The following is a 23,118-nucleotide window of genomic DNA, read 5'->3' on the forward strand; positions in this document are numbered from 1 at the left end:
AACTGAGCGAGCAGGAAGCAGCATCCCTGCTGTGCAGAGCGATCAGCTGACCACCTGTGTGGGAAAACAACAAAGGCAGGAAGCTGAGCGCAGTAAGATGTAAACGGAGTAACTTCAAAATAAAACAGGAAATAACAGGAACATCATTTGATTTTGTGACATCTGTTGGAAAGCATGCGAGGCCGTGTTGGCGCTGCTGATGTCTCCATCCTCTGCAGCACTGCGGTGTAGGATTACAGACTGGCCCTCCTCAGTCCCAGCGGACGGTCGCAGGAACCATTTTTCCTGATTTCTTCTGTTTAAACTGTTTCCTCACACTGAAGCCGTCCCTCTCCTCTTTATTGCATCAGTGCAGTTTGGTGTGATGGCTGGAGGATCAGGCTGTTGTCCCCGGAGGTTCGGCGGTCTGCAGGGCGATGAGGTTTTCTGCAGGATGTCAGAGGATAAAACGATTTAACAGCACGCCGTGGCTTTTAGGCAGATCGTTACGCTCTCGCTGTTGTTGCTGCTCCTCAGTTTGTGGTTGGTTGCACCAAACAGGAAGTCATTAGTTACCACACCCTCCTCGACAGGTGCTCTGAGAACTCGTTCCTGTGCTGTTTGAATCTGATTTCACCTCATCTGCAAACCGATTAACCTGCCGCTCAGAGCTGTCTCTACACCAGCGTTCTAATGTTTCATGTGTCTGAGCGAACACACAAACTCCCTGAGCGTTCCCCTGGACCACTGTGAGCGCCAGCAGACGTGTGCACTGTGGTCACGCCAGCATCCAAGTTACATGTTTACTAAAGTAATCAAATTACAGCATTTATGTTAGACGACTTTTAATTAACTGCTTCAGCCCACTTACAATGAGAATGTAAACAATCTTGTTCATGTGCAGCATGTTAACACTATTGGAAGCAAAAATAACTTGAACTCCAATAAAGCTCTGACTGTATTGTGAGTCTGTGGTCTGGGAGAGAGTCTGTAACTCTGTCTGCAACATACAGTAAATAATGACCAATGTTGGGTAATTAATTATTTAGTTACTTCTTCAAAAAGTAACTGAGTTTTGCAAACAAGTGTTTTTGCAGCTGTTTACCTAAAAATGCAGCCAAAGCGTTTTTTAAACAAACATTTCAAACTATTTACAGAACAATCAGCTGTTCTGCATCAAATCTGATGCCACACAAATTATTTGTGTCACAAAAAATAATTTGTGTCCACTATGAGATGAAGGAGAACAACAGCCTGATACCTGCAGGCCTGACAGCAGCAGATGTGTCACTGCTGTAACACCTGTAACACTCAGCAGGCGCCTCATTGTTCTGACACACAACAACACTACTGACTACACTACACACTAACTACACACTAACTACACACTAACTACACTCTAACTACACACTAACTACACACTAACTACACTCTAACTACACACTAACTACACTCTAACTACACACTAACTACACACTAACTACACTCTAACTACACACTAACTACACACTAAATACACTCTAACTACACACTAACTACACACTAACTACACTCTAACTACACACTAACTACACACTAACTACACACTAACTACACTCTAACTACACACTAACTACACACTAACTACACTCTAACTACACACTAACTACACACTAACTACAAACTAACTACACTCTAACTACACACTAACTACACACTAACTACACTCTAACTACACACTAACTACACTCTAACTACACACTAACTACACACTAACTACAAACTAACTACACTCTAACTACACACTAACTGCACACTAACTACACTCTAACTACACACTAACTACACTCTAACTACACACTAACTACACACTAACTACACTCTAACTACACACTAACTACACTCTAACTACACTCTAACTACACACTAACTACACACTAACTACACTCTAACTACACACTAACTACACACTCACTAAACACTAACTAAACACTAACTACACTCTAACTACACTCTAACTACACACTAACTACACTCTAACTACACACTAACTACACTCTAACTACACACTAACTACACACTAACTACACTCTAACTACACACTAACTACACACTAACTACACTCTAACTACACACTAACTACACACTCACTAAACACTAACTAAACACTAACTACACTCTAACTACACACTAACTACACTCTAACTACACTCTAACTACACACTAACTACACTCTAACTACACACTAACTACACTCTAACTACACACTAACTACACACTAACTACACAAGATTTGTGCTAAACGTCTCAAATCTCACATCTCAAACACGCTGTCACTCCTAAAACTTCCCCCTCCCTAAACAACTAAAGGCCATGTTGCCATATCATTTTTTGATTGGTCAACATGGTACATTTTTCCACCAATAGGAAAGGGCAGGGGGAGGGGTTTGGTGTTGTCTTTGCTCACAGGCTTTCGAGCGTTTTCCTTATAAAACGCCGTTTTTACCGTTTCTTCCTGCAGTAAATATAAACAACGACAGTATTCAGGAAGAAAAACAAACACTGCAGATATTTTATCATAACTCTGGTTTTACGTGGTCGATCAACACAATTTAAAAACTGGTATAAAGTCCACACTTTGTCCGTCAGTTGTTCCGTCTGTCCTGCTCACATCTCCAATGGTTGGACACGTTGGCATTAACGTGGCTTCACTCCACATCAGCCGCTTTGCTAAAACACCGGTGTCGCACATAAGGACGCTGTCAGAGCCTGTAAACCACGCTGATTGGATACGAATGCGAATCGCATCATTGGCTGGACTGTGGGATAAGGCGGCATCGTTCTGATCCCACACGGGAGCAGCCAGTCACTGACTAACACTGCAGAACAGAATTGTTAAAGTTTAATTTTAATTTCAGTGCAGGTCAGATTTTTTTTGTGCGCATCGCAGATTTTCTGTGCCAGCAGTGGGCAGCTTAGAGGGAGCACTGCTCTACACCCACCTCCAGCCACAGTAACCAAACAAACTGAAAGTTGAAAAGCTTCTCGTGTTTCTGCTGGTTTTGGCGTTTTACAGAAACCACAGACATGCAGCGTGCTGCTGTGATTTTGTCTGCTTCAGGCACAGAACAGCCTGAAATTCTTCTGATACATAGAAAACTTTTATATAACTAAAGAAAGCAGAGGTATTAACGGCGCAGCCAGCTCTGGGAGCAGCTCGGCCTGCTCTGGATGATGATCAGCATGATCTTTGATACGTGTCGTCTTATGTAAGCAGAAACTTTGAAGCAAACTGGAAAAAGTGATGTTTTTGAAGATATTTAAAAACAGACAAAGGTCTGATAGAACGTCTCGGACGAAGATAGTGAAGTGTTTGTGGAGCTCGTGGTGCTGTTTGTGTATTTTGGAGATATCTGTAGAGTAAACTCAGTGCACTTTTTAAATGACGATTTCATTCATTAAGTGATCAAATCTACCTGCCCTGTGTGCAAAAGTAACTGCCCCCTACACCTGGTAACTCATTGTTCCAGCCTCAGCAGTGAGAACTGCAGTCCAGTGTTGCGATGCCTTCAGTGGGTCTTTCACGTCACTGTGGAGGATTGTTTGAATTCGGACCAATGGAGGGTTTTCCAGCATGAACGCTCATTTAATACTGGCTGCTCCAAAACGTCATTTTGTTGTTTGAGCCAATCAGAGGTGGACATGCATTTCTGCTCATTGTCCTGCTGCCTTCAGGGCTTTCTGGTAGAGAGCAGAACTCACGGTTTCCTCACTTACAGCGAGTCGTCCTGAAGCTGGAGAGCAGCCCAGACCATCACACCTCCACCGTGTGACGTTCTCTTTATGAAATGCTGTTAGTTTGATGCAGGAAGCGGCACAGACGGGCTTTGGCAGCTCGTCGAGCAGTGATCATGAAACGCTCCCGTCTTTGAACTGTTCTAAAAAAAGTGGAGATTTCTGTGGAAACAGGAACAAAACTAATCTCACAGCTGATACTCAATCTGGATTCTAATCTGCCTTCAATTATGAGACGCACATAGAAAAACCTGTCACTGACCACAGGTCGGGAGGATCGTCCACATCAGCGACCGTCAGACCCGGATCGATCCCTGCCCGGATTCCTGGCCCAGCTCAAACAGGGGCAGATTCCTCTGAGCCACGAGCAAACAAACACGACTCTTCTGGCTTCCAGCGTCTTTCACTTTTGTCCTCAGCAGCCAAACTCATCACCACTGCTGGCCAACGATCCCGGCAGCGTGCCCAGTTTTCCAATCGCGCCACAGCTGGGAGAAGCAAACCGGAGTGCTCAGGAAATACTTCAGCAGCATACGGACAAAAAGCAAATGGTCAAAAGGTCACACTGAGATCAAAAGGTTGTGAATGAATGCCATATGCATTTTAAACCTGGTGAATGACATATCAGCCAATCAGATGATCCCGTAACCAGAAACGCTCTCAGTGAGAAAGCTGAGAGCTGATTACGTCATCGGAGCAGGAGGAAAGACACAAAACCAACCAGTGATGACATCAGATCCACCACGGCATGGATGAGTTATGGGATTAGATCAAAATAACAGGACAGGACCAACTGTATGTACACGCTGGGGTCTGAGCAGGCAACAGGCACAATCAGGAAGTAAAAGGCACACAAAGAGATGAGACTACCAAATGGTCTGTATTTGTATAGCTTTATTAGTCCCTAAGGACCCCAAAGCGCTTTGCATATCCAGTCATCCACACATTCACACACTGGTGATGGCAGCTACAGTAGCCACAGCCACCCTGGGGCGCACTGACAGAGGCGAGGCTGCCGGACACTGGCACCACCGGGCCCTCTGACCACCACCAGTAGGCAACGGGTGAAGTGTCTCGCCCAAGGACACAACGACCGAGACTGTCCAAGCCGGGGCTCGAACCAGCAACCTTCCGATTACAAGGCGAACTCCCAACTCTTGAGCCACGATCACCCCGGCGGTCGTGGCGACAGAGGGAGACAGAGGGAGACAGAGGGAGACGAAACTAAAATAACGAAAACTAAAATAACAATAAAACGCTCCGTAACACTTTAAGATACGGCCCACGACTAAAGGCAGAATTCCCCTGTGATTAAAAGGAATGTCAGTGTATTATAATTATGATAATATATATATATGTGTAAGTATTATATATTTACCTGCAAACACTTAAAGGCAGGAACACGCGTCAGGTTTTTACAGGAAAGGAAACACAAATGATAAATTAAGTAAATTTAAGTACAGCACAAGTCATTTTTAGCAGTGTGAAAATAGTATTTCCCATTTTCTGCTGGAGGTTTCTTCCTATTAAGAGGGAGTTTTTCCTTCCCACTGTCTCCAGAGTGCTGCTCATAGGGGTCATATGATTGTTGGGTTTTTCCTTGCAACATGAAGCACCTTGAAGTGATTGTTGCTGTGATTTGGTGATACGTGAATAAAGTCTGGACTGCAGAGATACCGTCTACGTCAGCAGCTTGATGATGTTAGGTTGATAGCACAGCTTCTGAGAGCGATAGCAGCCTGCGTTACAGCTGCTTTCACTTTGTTGGGCCGTTCCCAGCTCACGTGGCTGCAGGACTCACTGTGGACTGGTTTTAATGGGTGGTGAATAAAAACAAACCTTTTTCTGTCTTTCAGATCTTCAGCTCTGTTTCAACTTTGACACGAAGAACTTCAAGATCTTCACTGGGTCTAAAGAAGCTCAGTTCGGGTACACGGTGCAGCAGCACGAGGCGGGAGGACAGCAGTGGTGAGAATCCCGGCGTCGCGTCCCGAACCCGTTCTTATAGATTCCTTGGTTTACTAACCCACCTGTTCATGAACTGTTTCAGGGTCCAAGTAGCTCCGAGACTCCACTGAGAGTCCAATGGTTACAGCAAAGTTTAACCCGCTGGCGTTAGCAGGATGGCACACGGCTGACAGGTGCAGTCAGGTGTAGGCTGAAGTGAAAAGATGGCAGCAGCTTACAAAACCAAGCCTTAAACCTGCATTACTGTAACAGCCAGCAGGGGGCGACACCTGTAAAGTCTGACTGAAGGAGGTTTATGTGAAGATGAGCCTGCAGGGCTCAGTGAAGTCTTCCCTCGTGAGTTTCAGGCCTGAATTAAACGTGATGTCCGTTTTGACGCAGGCGAGGACTCAGGGCGGGGCCACATCTCTCGGTTTCTTGCTCGTCGTGTCCAGCCGGCGATGTCGAAGCGCTCCATCTCGAGGCTTCCAACACGTTCAAAACTGGAGAGAGTTCTAGGAAAATGTTCTCGTCTCCTCGGGGAGGCTCAGCTCAAGCTGAACATCTCCTCCAGGTGAGGACAGAATAGATGGTGTCTGCGTGTCTGCGTGTCTGGTTGAGGATGAAAGATAATGGCGGGGTGCTGGGATTTACTGGAGGCCGCGGCCCGTCTGAAGGCAGCAGGTTTGTATGTTCTGGGCCATGGAGCTGAAATACCTTCGACTTGGAACGCCGCTCGTCTGTTTCCGTCCTCCCTCTGCAGCGTGGCCGTGAATTATGTCGAGATGTCAAGATCATGTTAGGATGACACATTTTCCACCAACGAGACTGAAACGTGGAACATTTCTCTGCAGAGCATGTGGACATTATTTATAGTTCTTACTGCTGAAAATCCAGATTTCATAACGCAGGTCGTCACTCTCGCGCTCTCGTGCAAACACTTGTTCCTGTACAGTTTGTCCTTGGCTCCCCGCTCAGTCTGCTCTCTCATCCTTCATCTTTATATTTTCAGCCTTCGTGGACTCTCAGCGGGCCTTCAGAGGAGATGAGGTGTGTTAAAGTGGGATGAAAGAAGACGACTTTAGAAAGAAATATGAAAATACGAAGAAGCTTCAGAATAAAAACGAGATATTAGGAACACTGAGAAACTGATCAAGTCTTGGTGACAAAAACTCTGCACAGAGCTGTGGGAAAGTATCTGATATCAGACAAAGGAAACCACAAAACCAATGATTTCATTCATTAAGGGAACAAAGTGATCAAACCTACCTGCCCTGTGTGCAAAAGTAACTGCCCCTACACCTGGTAACTGGTTGTTCCACCAGCAGAAACAGCAGTGCTGTGTTTGTGATGCCTTCAGTGAGTCTTTCACGTCACTGTGGAGAAACTTTGGTCGACTCATCTTTGGAGGATTGTTTGAATTCAGACATGTTGGAGGTTTTTCCAGGATGAACAGCTGTTTAAGGTCCACTCCGAGACCTTCATTTGGATCATTGTCCTGCTGCCTGAGTGCTCTTGAGCTTCATGGCATGAACTGATGGGAGGACATCCTCCTGGAGCAGCAGAGCAGCCCAGACCACCACCATGTCTGCTGCTGCCGTGATGGCGTCTCATCAGATGTGACGGGGCTCAAACCCTCTCTGGGATCATCCAGATGTTTTCTGGCAGATGTGAGATGAGCCTTGAACTCTCACGGAGGTCATTTTTGCCCCGTGTTTTTCTCATTGTTGAATCATGACCTCTGACCTTAACCGAGCAGAGTCGATGTTGTTCTGCGGCCTCTGGATGAGCCGTTGAAGCCGCTCCTGTGAAGGTTCAGCTCTGCTCCAGTTTTCCTCCACGTGTGGATAACGGCTCTCGCTGTGGTTCGCTGCACTCCCAAAGCCTGTAACCTTTCAGACTGATGACGTCGCTGACTTTGGTTCTTTAGATCTTGGCATGATGCGCTGCTGTTTGAAATCTTTTAAATAAAGTTCAGAATCAGTGGAAAGAATGAAACGTTTGGCAGCGTCAGCGAGTGTTTGTTCGTCACCTGGGAATCAGAAGGGCAGAAAATGAAACAGCAGAAACCTGTGAGCACTTAGTTAATTATCAGGAGGTTACGCTGTTGTTTTCCTCTCAGCCTCTGTCTGCGGTTGCAAGTGAGATTGTCCAACAGTTTTTTTGTTATCTGGAAACTCTTTCAGCCGTGACGCATACCTCGCGATCCTCCAGGATTACAGAATCGCTCTTCCTTTTGAAGTCTCAGGTAAACAAGTGGAAAGTATTTGCATTTGTCTTGCGAGCAGTCTCTCCTGCATCTGGAGGCGGAGCGCCGGATCTGGAAACTATGTGTTGTGGTTTGTTATTCCCCAGCCTCCCTCTGTGAAGCCCATCACGCCGCTCGCCACCGTGTGTGCGTGTGTGTGTGCGTGTTGTAAAGGGGATCTGACACGGTAATTCAGCAGGATTGTTTTTCTGCACGGTGATATCTGCATTTCAGGTGTTTGACTTCTAAGCAGACACTCGGCACAGAGGCATAATCCTCGCCTTCTGTCTTCCCAGTTATCCTCAATATTCCTGAGTTCATGGGAGAATTCTTTGTACCAATAAACCGTCAGGCTCTGCGACTGCTGCCTGCTTCCTGTTTCAGCCGCGATCAGTCGTCTTTCTCATTCCTGCTCTGTACATTGATGAGGTTTAAAGTCCTGTTTGTTCAGGCTAATAAAAAGATTGCGGTACTCCTTTTCATAGAAATGACAATTATTATTTTGGTTTCATGAAGCTCCAGATGTTTTCAGTGGGTGGCTGTCTGCAGCTGGACGCGGTCCACTGGACGCTTTATACTACATGTCTCATTCACACAAGCACTTCCTCTACACCTGCGTACTTTCTATCTAACACTCACACTCCAATGGACTCATCGGGAGTACCTGAGCTTCACAAACACATTAGCGTGCAGACTGGAGCAGCCAGGGATCGAACCGTCAACCTTCAGGCTAACAGATGATCATCTGGTCTGCTTCCTGATCTACAGGCAGCCCAATATAAAGGAAATGGGAAAGACTTTCTGTCAAACAGATGTTGTATGGATAGATCTCAGGGATGCTGCTCTGACCTGAATGCTGACCATTTCACCTTCTCTGCTGCGAGGCTTTGGTCAGAGGTTGTCCTTTGAACGTATTCGTGTAGCAGCATAAACACGTCAGATTATTTTGGGAGAAAAGGCTGTAGGAACCCCGGAGCGTTCCTCTCCTCTGTGGACGGCTCAGCTGGAGCGCTCTCGAAGCTCAGCGTGGGTCGGTCGCAATTGTGTTAGGTCACATTTTAATGCAGCGGGTACCCACAGGAGTGAACTGTCCACATGCAGGGTTGAGACAATAATGGATTGGATTTATATAGCGCTTTTCAAGGCACCCAAAGCGCTTTACAATGCCACTATTCATTCACTCTCACATTCACACACTGGTGGAGGCAGCTACGGTTGAGCCACAGCTGCCCTGGGGCAGACTGACAGAGGCGAGGCCGCCATATCGCGCCATCGGCCCCTCTGGCCAATGACCATGAAGAGAAGCTGTGGTCTCCTCACTAGCAGCTCCATGTTCCTCAGTGCCTCGCTCACTGCGCAGAGAGCTGCCATGAGAGTGAGGACGAGCCCGCTTTGATCATGAAGCTGTTTTCATCGTTTTAAAGTGGCTTCATTAGTTTGACTCTTCCTTTAAACGTCTCTAAGACGAATGATCCCCGATATCGATTTCGGTGGATTGTGTGAAACCTTTCAAATATGTTGAAGCAGAAACTGTTTGCTGATAAAGGTCAGCTGAGTCTGTAACATTAGAGGAAATGTCCTCATGCATCTCTTATCGACTCTATTTGTCCTGCGTGTCCTGGTTTGGATATTTATCTGGTTTTGTTTAACCGTGTGCAACACGAGTTTCACTTTTTCCTCATCATAGTCCCAAAGCGCATAAATCGCAGTGTAATCAGAGATTGGTCATCCCTGTTTCCCCTTCTTTGTTCTGCATTAATCTGATCTGCAGTCTGTGATTCCCTCGAAGTACGAGTGAGGACTGATTACTCACTCACGATTGGTTCAGGTGCTGCGTCTGCAAAACTGCAACACAATCGAGTGTCGCTCCACTTAGACAGCAGATGTGTTGCTCATCAGGTTGTTGAAAGTAACAGAGAGCAAACATCTGCCTCGGTTACATCTGTGAGAGCGACGGCTCAGAGTCGCCGCCGAAGGACCTGTGGTGACCTCAGTTACATCTGAGGTCAAACCTCCCGCTGTGCGTTTCCTCAGCCAGGATTCAAGCTGCTGTCCGTGTGTGTGTGTGTGTGTGTGTGTGTGTGTGTGTGTGTGTGTGTGTGTGTGTGCACCATCAGGCCGAGCTGCTACCAGAGGCTCTGACTTGCGTTCCTTCAGTAACAGCCAGCTGTAAGACATCTACTCTAATGAAGCTAAATGTGAAAGAGCAACAAAAGGTGCTGCAGGAGACGAGCAGATGCAGGCAAAAAATAAAAACAAGTTCATCACAAATCCAAAATAAAATCGCAGGAACTGATTATTATTTAATTTTTTTTGTATTTAAATAATTAATTATTAAGGAAAATGAGCTTAGTATGAATCTCTACCATGCCACGTACACTTTATTTGACCACACTCGATTAAATTCAATGTTTTAAACAGTGAAAGTTTGTTACTTTTAACAAAATTTACATGTAATTAAATTATCTATGTTGGGCAGGACAGGATGTACACAGGCTGTTACCAAAATAAAACAGGAAGTGACGAATGGAGAACTCGAGGAGAAAGACAACGCTAAGAAACACAAGCGATGGCCTAAAAGTGGCATCACCAAGTAAAGATATTGGAATAAATGAACACTTGTTTTCATATAAACTGATCATAAAAGCTGTGACGTGAGGTCATCGTCATCGGGGAACGAGTGGCATCGAAAGAAGAAGAGATGCTGGAGGCATGGCTGACGCTGTCTTCCACACAGGCTGGTTTGGGCTCTTCGGCGGTGGTCAGCTGGGATGTTTGTGCAGGAACAAGGCTGAGGTCATAAAAGCAATCAAACCTGTGAGAGGAAAGCTTTGGTTGACTTGTAATCGGATTACTCCAGAAAGTCTGCAACACTGTAATTGTCTGATAGAAGATCACCACTTTTAACTCCAGCAGCGTCTACGCCGGTAGATTTATCAGGCTTCACCTTCGAGCTGTTGGTTTCGGGGAAAACATCCCGGAGATCATCAATTAAATGACAAAGAGTCCCGTAAAGCAGCAGCAGAAGAGCCCGTGCAGTTTGAAGTTTCACCGAAAGCTAAACAACATCACCTGCTCAGGAAGTGATCAGCATGGCGGGATGATGTCAGAGGCTCGGAGGCGTGCTTCTGTCTGCAGGATGTGAACCCGGGCCGCCTGCGTTCTGGGATGTGGTTTGTCAGCCCTGCTTTTCCGCCGTTTGATGTGGACAGGAGACACTTTAGCAGATTGAGGGTTAGCGCTCTGCCGCAGCAGCTCCTCTGGTATGTGAGTCAGCCCTCTTCCCAGAACCGCCACTGAGGCCACATGTGGTGGCGTTTACGCCGGTTAACACTAATGACCCGCCTGCTGAGTGTAACTGTGGCAGCAGGATCTGTGTCTAACATGACCGCTGCCACGAGGACTGACCTCTGAGGAGGGGAAGTGAAAAAGTTTCTGTACGTGCAGAAAAATACCAAGAAGGTCTGTGATTTAAACGCAGCTCATACTGGGCCAGAACCCAACCAAGAGCACTCCAATGAAAGGATTAACAGACCACAAAACATAACGTTTTCATATCAGACACACACTGTAGGCTGTTGTAGCTCTGAGTGGAGTGGAGGCTGTGAGTGATGGTGCAGAAACCTCCTGTTCTGTCTTTCACAGCTCCTGAACGCTCGGGCTAATCCTAGCAAACCCTCCTCTTTGCTTTGAGCCTGGACAAAGACAATGACATAATGCTTCAGGTTACACACACTTAAGTTCAGTTGGTGACATAATACAGCTCGCAACTAAGGGTGTAATAATATATTTTATTTAGAATTATAAGGTCATTATATTTACCCACAAATACTTAAAAGTCATGAGCTTTGTGAGCTGTATTATAAAGTGTACGTGCAGCAGTCCAACAGCTCGGCTTTGGACATCTAACCATATAAAACCAGTCCGATACGGCGTTCGAGCCTCAAAGACGAGTCCCTCTTTTTCTAGAATTCGTGACTTTTGCATTATAAATAAAGTTTGTGATTCAAACTGTGTGCGTGGTTGCAGGTTGCTGGTTGGAGCTCCCTTTGAGTCCACGGGGAAGAAGCAGACTGGCGATGTGTACCGATGCCCGCTGGACAGCAAGAACTCTGCAAACTGCAGCCGACTCAACCTGGGTGAGCAGCAGTGCATGAATATTGATGATCAGGTGCTTTCAGGTGTGTAAACTGTCACAGAGGTCAGAGTAAAACCTGCAGGGGGAAGGTCGTGGACCTCATGGTGAAGACATTTTCACCATGGTGTCATCGCCTTGGCCTCAGGTTTCATGTCGGTTTGTTGCCACCTCAGGCTCACTGCTTTGTCGGCCCTTTAAAGTGGAAATGCTGCTGCATGTAGGAATGCTTCCGTTAGATGTTTCAGACAGCAGGAACTGCTACAGGAAGGAAGATTCAGGACTTTCACAGGAAAACACACTAAAACATTCAACTTAAAATCACAAAGCATCTGCTCTGGCTGTGATCAGGGAGACTCACTCTGAACAACGTGTCTGAGAGGAAGGACAAGATGAGGCTGGGAATGACGCTGACCTCCAACCCCAAAGACAGCAGCTTTGTGGTGAGTCCCACCGAAAGAGTTCATCACGATAAAGTCACCGCCAGAATCAAAGCTAAGGTAGAGGCCTCTAAGAACAGAGCAGAGGGAAGTGAAAACAAACAGTCACCATTGTTTTAACTGCTCAGCACTTATAGATTTTACAACATACTTGTAGTAAAAATGGTCAAAAAATGGTAAACGACTCATATTTACATAGAACTTTGAGTACTTAGTACTCTCTTACTCCAAAGCTTAGTCAACCTTTCCCTAAAGTGCTTTTCACCTAACATTTACAGTCAAGGAAACTTTAACATGCAGGCTAGAGGAGCTGAGGATCGAACCCATAACCTTCTGATTAGTAGACAACCCGCTCTACCTCCTGAGCCACTAAAAAGCACCAACAGCACAAACACCGTGCAGAGCTTCTGCTGTTGTCACTGGTTTTGTTTTATTTCATGTGTTTCTGCACGTCACACCAAGTCATTAAGCTTTGATTTTCTTCCTTCCTCTTGTGTTTGTCCACTCGGTGTGTGTGCTGCCTCAGACCTGCGGTCCGCTCTGGTCTCACGAATGTGGAAGTTCCCTGTACAGCACTGGGATCTGCTCCAGAGTCGGCCGAAACTTCAAGCTGTCCAACACCATCGCACCTGCCCTGCAGAGTAATCAGCACACTTCCATCCACCTATCCGTCCATCTGTCCATCCAGTTTCTAACGTTCCTTTACAATCTTGTAGGGTGTGAGACGTTCATGGACATTGTGATTGTTCTGGATGGTTCCAACTCCATCTACCCCTGGTATGAAGTTCAAGACTTCCTCATAAACATCCTGCACAAGTTCTACATCGGACCAGGTCAGACACAGGTTAGTTTATCTCTTGATCAGAACCAGATAAAGTGAGCATCCTGCCCTATCTGCACACAAAGACTGTAGTGCTTTTAACCCTCTGAGGTCTGAGTCATCATCAGTGCCCGGCTCTAAACCCCACACAGTCAGAATATGCAATTCTTGTTTTAATTATATTGTCATGCCAAGTTTTTCCAGTCCGGGAACAAGGAACACCAAAACTATTCACATTTCCCCCAAAAAGTCAATTTTGACCTTCTCCGAAATGTTGGGTTACCACTGATCTTAGATCTGAGAGTTCATCTGTTCATAGTTTGAAGGTGACAGGTGCTGCATGAGTGGTTTATTGTTCATGTGGACAGAGCTGTATTTTGGCTGCAGGTGGGAGTCATTCAGTACGGCTCTTCGGTTGTCCACGAGTTCACACTGGATGAGTATCAGACGGTGGAGGACGTAGTGGACGCTGCCAGGCGCATCGACCAAAGAGGTGGTGAGGAAACGAGGACGGCATTGGGAATCAACGTGGCCCGGTACGACACCAAATTATGACCCCAAACAAAAATGTGCTGGGCCCACACAAACTTACCCTTAAATAGTTATTGGTCTGATACCATTACCCACCTACTCTGAGCAACCCTGAGAGTTCCAGTCATTTACTCATGTTGGGAAAATGGATTGAACCAAAGTTTCCTAGTGTATAATTTACTAAACCTACCAAAATTAAACCAGTCAGAACATTAATTACTTCCATATGGCAAAGTATAAAAGTTCTCAAACATGAACCCACAGATGAAGCATCTCCAGCATTTTTCAGCCAAAGCAAGTTTTTCTTTCCCCATCAGCTCCTGGAGGCCGTAGCTCCTGTTTCTTTTTCTTGGCCTCGTAGCTAAAGGCCAAGGATTTCCAAAAGATGTTTGAGTCTCTCTGAGACGACTACCAAGAAAAGTCCAAAGCAAGCTCTGGATGAAAACTAACAAAGTGCCTTCACAGAGGACTTAGATAGAGATAATGTTAGCAACCAAGCTACACCAGCAGGTACATTAAGCAGCTAGCTAAGATTAGCCAGAACAAGCGTTCAGAGCTTTGAATCTTCTGAACTTCATCCGATGTTCCTGTGCAGATCTGAGGCGTTCCAGCGCGGCGGCCGGCCGGGAGCTCAGAAGGTGATGATTGTGATTACAGACGGTGAATCACATGACAGTCCTCACCTGGTGCAGGCCGTCACAGACAGCGAGAGAGACAACATCACCATGTATGCCATCGCTGTGAGTCTTAGCCCCAGACCCCCCACCCCCACCCATCGAACTCTGTTTCTATTGGTTGTTTCTGGACTTACGAAGCTCTGACTAACATCCTGTTTCCTCTGCATCTCCTGCAGGTTCTGGGTTATTACAACCGCCGGGGAATCAACCCCGAAGCCTTTCTAAAGGAAATCAAGTTTATTGCCAGTGACCCTGATGAGATGCACTTCTTCAACGTGACAGATGAATCTGCGCTGAAGGACATTGTGGACGCCCTGGGAGAGAGGATTTTCTCTCTGGAAGGTCAGCTAACATTTGTCCTGTTAAACTGTAGTATTTACAGAAAAGCGGAATCCATCGTACTAACGAGCATTTCACAATTAACTCTGAAAAGTATTATCTAATGATATTCATTAAAGTGTAACAGGAGGACTGGAGGGTCTGGAGGGAAAAGTTAAGTCGTCTTTGTTGTTTGTCCGGTTTGCAGGAACCAGCAGTCAGGGTCGAGGGTTCGGTCTGCAGATGGCTCAGGCCGGTTTCTCCTCACATTTAGTCAAAGTGAGTGACTCACAGCTGCATTCTTACACAGTGGTAGTGATGTGTGATAAATGAAGCGCTTTCAAAAGCTTCCACAAATCTGTCTATGATAGGAAAATGGTTTTCCTGTTGACCCACTCTGTTACATTCAACACGCAGAGCACTGAGTGCAGAAACAGGTGCAGGTACATATTTGTCACACTGATGTGTTTCAGATCATCAAACAAATGCTAACAGTAGACAGATAACAGAGTAAATACAGCTTTTAGAGGACGAGTTCATGTTTTAAAAGAAATACGAAGTAACACACGACTTAGTGATGGGATATTTGGACGGCACATGGTTTTTATTGACTGAGAAAATCAAAGGACAAGTATTACTTTTTAAGTGATAGAAGTTTAACTTGGATAAAGCGATACAAGAATTTGTGAAGTAAAATGGAAAAGAAGATCTGTGGATTTTCCATTTTAGGATTAGATTTCAAAGATCTGTCCACTCTGGACAGAAAAAATAATAACTTCCATTAAATTACTGCTGAAAAACATCTTCATCTACTTTTTCTGCATAAAAAGGGACTTGGCAAAGTATCAATTATTCAATTTCCTCAAGTTTTCTTCACTAAAGCTGAACCCAGAAAGAAGACAGGAGCAGAGCGGCGGTTTTGCCAACAGAAACTTAAATGCTGGTATCGGTATCGTCCTCGAACATCCATCACCAGCCTGGTTCTGGTCCTGACAAATATCTAAAGCTGCAGGATGAGAAGCTTCGAGAAATATTTCTGTTGTTTCTCATCCAGGGAAAATCGTATCCCAGCGTCAGGGAGTGAAAATGTGAGGTGGAAACTGTGTGTGTGTAACAGAGAACAGATGGTTTTCCTGAACGTAAAGCTGCAGGCACGAACTCATTGGAGAATAGATGCAAATCTGCACACACACACACACACACACACACTGACTGCACACAGACAAATATGCAAAGTGTTTCTGCTCTTAAGTTTTGGGATTAAAAAGGTAAAATGAGGCAGACTGATGAGGAAAACAGGCATCATAGCATCATCTCTGCCTGCAGGAAAACCATCCTCAGCTCCTTCCTGCAGGTTTACTCATGCAGGGCTCAGCAGCTCAGGTCCTGCAGGCGGGACACTTTGTGGCGCTGGCACCGCCAAAAATTTGGTCACTCACTGCCGTCCTCGACTTTCTGTCCCGGAGAGACGATGACTCAAAGATTTAAAAACGTTCATATCTGGACTTTACGACGGCCTGGCTGCTCACACGTGTGTTGAGACAGTTCAACTGAGTTTAAGGACGATTCAGAAACCATTTCAGTTCCAACATTGCCAGCAGGTTTTTTCATCGTGGGGTCTTCAGGTTTGCAGCTCAGAGCTCAATAAGTTTCCCTGTGTAACATCTTGTCACTTGTGAACTGTTTAGGGCCTACGTCCTCATACACGCCCTTATATGGTCTTTCTATCCAGTTCTTCTCAAGATGGAAATCATATAAAACTGCAAGGTTTCATTTAGAAAGCGACATTTCCCAGAGTTTTCTTTTCAAATAACAGTTGTTTAACGTGGCTAAAATACAACCTAACTAACCCAGGCGTTTCACCAGCCACCTGATGATGTTACTGTCCTATCAAAAGTACTCAAGTACAGTACAGGAGTCACGAGCAGTGTTGGTCAAGTTACTTGAAAAAAGTAATCAGTAACTAATTACTGATTACTTCCCCAAAAAGGTAATCCTGTTACTTTACTGATTACTTATTTTCAAAAGTAATTAATTACTTAGTTACTTAGTTACTTTTTAAAAACACGATTTACAACCTGAAGAGGTGATAGAGCGATAGATCTTTCAGCCCAATTCTACTTTTTCTACATAATCCATCATATAAATGTAATCAGATGGAAAAGTCTCTTTTTAAAACTTGTTTTATCAGTTTTAATCTTTTAACTTTATGCATCAAGCAAACATTTAATTATATGCAACATTCTCTGACTGGAAGAAATTAGTTTAACATTTAAACCTATTTTCTGCACATTCCAGCACATAAAATAAAATATTTTTTGTGTTTACACTCAGTCTTTCAAATAGATGCAAGTAAAACACAGCAGAAAATAAATAAAGTCAAAGACTCAGCGGTCCTGTTGCTCTATTTTCACCTGTAAAGCAGGAGTGGGGCAGGCGGAGGTTTACCCTGGTGCAGGTGTGCCGCGGTCAGTGGAAGAATCCGCGAGTTTCTCTGTGAGTTTCCCATCACGTCGTAGCTACTCGGTGCTTGTTGGAAGTTTAGGGGTTTTTTCGCTGTAAAAAGAAGTTTTCTTCCCACGCACAGCGGACACTAATGTTTTTGTCACTTTTTATGGAATCAAACTCAAAGTAAGTCAGAACTTTCACGCTTTAAACGCTGCACGCTCATACTCTCTCTGCACTCGATATATGATCCATTGTTGATCTGCACACAGCTGTTGTCACGAACGGCGCACTCGCTCACGTCACTGTCGTGAGACATTCTCGCAAAAAATCACGGTTTTAGTAACGCAGTAACGCAGCGTTCCTACGGGAAAGTAACGGTAATCTAATTACCGTTTTTGCAATAGTAATCCCTTACTTTACTCGTTACTTGAAAAAAGTAATCGGATTACGCGTTACTGCCCATCTCTGGTCACGAGTGACTAAAGGGCCTTTAATGGGGAAGTGCAGTGCCAAAATCAGTCAGGGCCAACTCAGACCTCCCAGATGGGACTCTGTGCTTTTCCCAAAGGTTTGGTCATTCAATGCTGTCCGATGACTCAGTAACAACTTTAATATCTGGACATACAGTCAGGGTTAGAGTGGGTACCTAGAGTTTCTAGGGTCGCCTCTGGGAGTCCTCAAACATAGTGGGTGGTAGTGCCTTCCCTTTAAATCCATGTTTTCCTTTAGGATGGTGTTCTTCTCGGAGCGGTGGGCGCCTATGACTGGAATGGTGCCGTGCTGAAAGAAAGCAAACACGGGAAAGTTGTTCCACCGAAATCATCCTACCAGGATGAGTTTCCAGAGGAGCTGAAGAACCATGCAGCCTATCTGGGTAATATTGATATAAAGTGTACAACATGATATGTGATATACCAGCCTGTAGTCTGTGGGTCTTCAGAAGGAATGGTGAGCACAGGGGTTGTATAGCTGCGATACATGAGATCACTCTAAGGCTATGCCCTCTATGATGTCATACAGATTCAGTAGTAGAAATAAAACATGATAAACTGACTGTTTAGAGCAGTCTAAAGTGTGTGTTTGGCCCATTCTGGTCACATTACTAGAAACTTTAGTCAGGTTTAATGGGAACATCCCCCTTTGGAACAGGAAACATATGACAGGAAATAAGAAAATGCAGAGTCGGTCTACTTTAAGCTTTCTTACCTTGGAAGAATCCGAGGAAATAGGTCTAACAAAATGGAACGGTCAATGTGTGCAAGTCAAACGAATCAGTTTTTCATCTTCTTTCAGGCTACTCGGTGGGTTCACTCATTTCATCCCGCGGCTCTCAGCTTTATGTAGCTGGAGCTCCAAGATTCAACCACACTGGAAAGGTGATCATATTCACCCTGAAGAACAGTGGAGACCTGACCATCTGGCATGCACTGCTGGGAGAGCAGGTGTGTTTTAATCCACTGTGACCATATTTGAATGAATCAAACCTGGTGGACATTCAGGTATCTCTTCCTTGGTGTAATATCTTGTTTAGTTTCTATGGTTTATTTGTGTTTTTGTCTAGATTGGGTCATACTTTGGCAGTGAGTTGCTATCGATGGACATTGACAGTGACGGACAGACTGATGTCCTCCTGGTGGCAGCACCCATGTACTACAGCCATGGCTGGGAGAGAGGCAAGGTTTACATCTACTCTGTTACACCGCAGGTATAAAAACCACGTACTGCTACAAAGGAGCAACCAATTTCTCTGTAACTGTCATTATAGCAGAAGAAGTTGTCACAAGATGATAACCCCACACAAGAGTCATGGACAAATTATGAGACAAAAGGTCCTGTGCACAGATTGGTAAAAGTACCTCAACCCCCACTGACAGCTTTATCTAGTTTTATCTCTTCAGGCTCTCAAAAAAGAAGGCAGGCAGACTTCTTTAGGCTCAAACCTAAAGGTGTCCAGCTGTCTTCTTTTTCAAGCTCTTAAAACTAGCATGACCTGGATGACTGAGAGCCACAGAGGTTCAACTAGTGGTCAGTTTGCTGGTTTTCGTGATTATTTTGAGCTTCTCTCTCCTCCTGATTGGTTTCTGTGTCGTTTTGAATGTTTTTCACTTGTTTTAAAACGGTGAAAAAGAGTTGCAGAATTATCTGTCGCTTTGTGATTGTTTGTGTGACTGACCTTCCATCACCTAATGTGAACTATGTCTGTGAAGGTTCTCAGTCATCCAGGTCATCGTAGTCAAAGGAGCTTGCAAAGAAAAGCGTCTGGACTTCTTTAAGTTACTTGTAGACGTTTCACCTCTCATCCGAGAAGCTTCTTCAGTTCTAAGGTCAAATGGTGGAGAGTCCCAGATATAAACCTAGTGGGAGTGGGACCTCTACATTGGAGAGACCAAACAGCCACTTCACAAGCGCATGGCACAACACAGAAGAGCCACCTCCACAGGACAAGACTCAGCAGTCCATCTGCATCTAAAGGTCAAAGGTCACTCTTTCGAGGATGCCAGCGTTCACATTTTGGACAGAGAGGACAGATGGTTTGAAAGAGGAGTGAAAGAAGCCATCTATGTCCACTGTGAGCGACCATCTTTGAAAAGAGGCGGGGTTTACGACACCAACTCTCTGCCATCTATAATCCAGTTTTGAGATCCTTCCCAGACGCCTTAACGCCCACTCACATCCTGGGCCATCTGATCTCAGGAATTCGCATGATAAGGTGGGGCCAGGTTTCACAATGAGCTCACCCGAAACTCTGGCTGATTGGGACCCACGCCCAGTTTCCCACCTTGGCTCAGGCGATTAGAGGATCATCAGGGGGTCCTTTTGTCCCTCTGTGGGGGGTCACTCCCACTAGGTTTATATCTGGGACTCTCCACCATTTGACCTTAGAACTGAAGAAGCTTCTCGGATGAGAGGTGAAACGTCTTCAAGTAACTCAAAGAAGTCCAGACGCTTTTCTTTCCAAGCTCCTTTGGCCAAATGTGAACTATGACTTCAAACAAAGCCTTGTTCATGCCCCATCTGTGTGCTGTTAGGCCTGTTCAGTAATCTGTCCACGACTGGATTGAAATTACTTTTTTAAATGAAACCTTGATTAAAAAAGAACAAAACCTGAACCAAAGAATGTTTTGTTTCTGTCCAGACGTCGTTTGTCCTGCAGGGGGTGCTGGAAGTGTCTGACCACTCCCAAAACTCCCGTCTGGGCTCAGCGTTGGCTCAGGTACCTGACATGAATGGAGACGGGTTCAAAGAGCTTGTTGTGGGAGCACCACTGGAGGATGACCACCAGGGGGCAGTCTACGTCTTCCATGGCAAAGACAAAACCATCCAGCTTCAGTACAGACAGGTAACCAGTCCGGATGCTAAGGGACCTTAGCTGGAAGAGATAATGCAGCATCAGAGAACCCAGAGAGTTTTAATCTTCTCTCGCTTTGCTTCTCCAGCGTCTGTCTGCGGCTGGTTTTTCTGCAGGTCTTCAGTATTTTGGCCAAAGCCTTCATGGCGTCTTGGACATCAATGCAGACGGACTTGTCGACCTCGCAGTGGGAGCGCTGGGAGCTGCTGTCATTGTCTGGTCAGAGCCTCATTCATAAACTGACAGATGATTTGACCCTGTAAGGCTGGAAAAACGAATCAAATCGGCGTTCTTTCTAAAGGCCAGCAGGGGGCGACTCCTCTGAAGTCTGGCTGTAGCAGTTTATGAGAAAATGAGCCTCCAGCTCACTTAAATACTGACCTAAACACTTGTGATGAGTTTAAGCTTTAATGACTGTGTTCAAAGCATCTTCAACACAACATGATGTCTGTTCAGTAAACAAGGGTCAGAAAGCAGGGGATAATTTAGGGCGTGGCTAACTTGTGTTTGACAAGTCACCTCCCAATAGGTGTTTTTTCCTTCTGAAAAACTCAGGCCCTCAGATTGAGCCTGTATGAGGTTGTTGCAGTTACAGCAACCAGACTCACGATGAGTCACCACCACCTATGAGGGATCAATGTGGTCCATAGGAAACTATAGACAGATAGACTCTTCCTATCAGATTGGAGGGCATTGCACTCACTGAGGAGTCTTTGTGAAACCAAACCCTAGTTTAAGTACATCCAGTAAAACCGAGTTATGCGGGACCTGACTCTCCACAGTTTGGAACTCCAATACGCACAAACACTCATAATAAGAATGCTTCATCCCTGCAGGTCACGTGGTGTGGTGCAGATTCAGGCTAAACTAACCTTTGAACCCGAGAAGGTCAACATCTTTAACAAGGACTGCCAGCGAGGAGGGAAGGAGGTCACCTGCATGTCCGTGATCGTCTGTCTGAGTCTGGACTTCAGGACAAAGACCAGGACGAAGACCAGGAAAGATGTTGGTAGGAGTACACAAACATGTCTGCTTATTCACCTGCTTGGGATCTGATCACCACACTGAAAGGTCCTGCATCAGGTTCAGGCACGTTTTCCTCAGAAATGACATTTAAATCAATCTCAAATGAGCTTTTGAATCAAATCAAAAAACTGGATCCACACATAGAGTTCAAAGATCCAGAAACATTATTATCACTTTGACACCTCTGATTGAAGGAGAGGTCAGAGGTCAAATGTGACATATTTCAAATGCAGTGGTACTTTCTATATGTTGACAACACACAGCACAGTTGTAATGATTATAGTTTCTAAGTTCTGAGGATTTTTGTTAACTTTCCACTGACAAATCATGAAGGCGACCTTGAAGATCTCGGTGGATGGAAGTCAAAGTTTAATGGATTGTTGACATGACCCCGCTCTACACCTCGACACCACTAGTTCCCTCACCGGAGGTAACTATGGTGCATCATCTTATCTCTGGAACCTGGCCCAGAGGAGACGCAGCACCCATCTGAGAGGAAAATGTACATCCTAGGACTTGTGCCTAGAGACCTGAGCCTAGCAGCAAAGCTGGACGAGGTCCAGGGGTGAAGGAGAAGATGACTTTGAACGGGAGGTTGGCGTGATTCTGTCTTTAGTGTTTGTTATGAGTTACAAATCGCTTCCTTCTGTTTTTACATCTGGCAGCATTCACACTTTCCTGGAAATGAGGTCGGCCGCTAACAAAAGCCAAATTTGTGTCCGAAGGAAAAAGGTAGCAGCTAATCTGCTGTTGTGATGTCACAGTATGAGATCATCCTGGAATAGCTCATCCAGTCTCTCTCTGAACCGGCCGAGTTTACGTGTCATTCAAAAGAAGAGAAATATGAATTCTTCTTCTTCTGCTAACAGCTGTGCAGTGTTGCAGCTGAGTGGACGCAGCTGTTTTCTGTCTGTGTGGAGGGAAGCTTGTCGTGGTCGCAGAGGCCCACGCTGTTGTCGTGTCTCTGTGTAACCAGCTCCAGATGTTTGGGCCGGCTGCATGGAAACCTCCCTAACATGCTAACGCCAGCCAGCTGTTTAACTGTGTCGCTGCTTCTCTCTCCGTCACCTCAGACCTTCTTCACGTCTCCCTCTCCTCGAGCTCCTTATTGCCCACCCGCCTCCCTAAGCGTCCAGCCTGGATTGGACGTTTAAAGAAACACGAACACGAGCGTGGCTCAACAGATCGAAGATCTGAGCCACAGGCTGAACCTCTGTTTGATTGGACCAAATATCGACCCGTTTTTGTCAGTGTGGACGTGGCGTTTCTGACACCAGCTGAGCAGCAGCTTACCTCGGCTCTCCGTGCTCTCATAAATCAAACTCAGTTGTTAAACAGATGAACACAAGCTCTGCAGTTACACTGTAGGCTGCTGCATCCAGCAACTAATAAGGACGCAGGAAATGCGTCACTTCATTACTGTAGA

General features: G+C 45.4%; 1 protein-coding gene and 1 long non-coding RNA gene across 5 annotated transcripts in view; one reads left to right on the forward strand and one right to left on the reverse strand.

Annotated features, from left to right (window-relative positions):
* The window catches only part of LOC309710582, a 75,677-nt gene extending 57,922 nt beyond the window's left edge, over positions 1-17,755 (reverse strand). For 2 of the 3 annotated variants that reach the window (XR_014277750.1, XR_014277751.1), the window contains exon 1: positions 17,284-17,755. This is a non-coding gene — a long non-coding RNA (uncharacterized lncRNA). The remainder of the gene's footprint in view (positions 1-17,283) is intronic. The other variant, XR_014277749.1, reaches the window with a different exon arrangement.
* The window catches only part of itga11b (integrin, alpha 11b), a 35,962-nt gene that overhangs the window by 1,326 nt on the left and 11,518 nt on the right, over positions 1-23,118 (forward strand). For both annotated transcript variants that reach the window (XM_082540128.1, XM_082540129.1), the window contains exons 2-16: positions 5,610-5,721; positions 11,978-12,087; positions 12,435-12,526; positions 13,050-13,164; positions 13,240-13,367; positions 13,731-13,879; positions 14,470-14,614; positions 14,728-14,893; positions 15,078-15,148; positions 18,047-18,191; positions 18,611-18,759; positions 18,879-19,022; positions 20,454-20,657; positions 20,755-20,885; positions 21,503-21,675. In XM_082540128.1, coding sequence (XP_082396254.1) covers positions 5,610-5,721; positions 11,978-12,087; positions 12,435-12,526; positions 13,050-13,164; positions 13,240-13,367; positions 13,731-13,879; positions 14,470-14,614; positions 14,728-14,893; positions 15,078-15,148; positions 18,047-18,191; positions 18,611-18,759; positions 18,879-19,022; positions 20,454-20,657; positions 20,755-20,885; positions 21,503-21,675 — 2,034 coding nt within the window. The remainder of the gene's footprint in view (positions 1-5,609; positions 5,722-11,977; positions 12,088-12,434; positions 12,527-13,049; positions 13,165-13,239; positions 13,368-13,730; positions 13,880-14,469; positions 14,615-14,727; positions 14,894-15,077; positions 15,149-18,046; positions 18,192-18,610; positions 18,760-18,878; positions 19,023-20,453; positions 20,658-20,754; positions 20,886-21,502; positions 21,676-23,118) is intronic.

This window comes from Aulonocara stuartgranti (assembly GCF_965226115.1).
Source record: "Aulonocara stuartgranti genome assembly, chromosome: 7".
In the NCBI taxonomy this organism is placed as follows: domain Eukaryota; kingdom Metazoa; phylum Chordata; class Actinopteri; order Cichliformes; family Cichlidae; genus Aulonocara; species Aulonocara stuartgranti.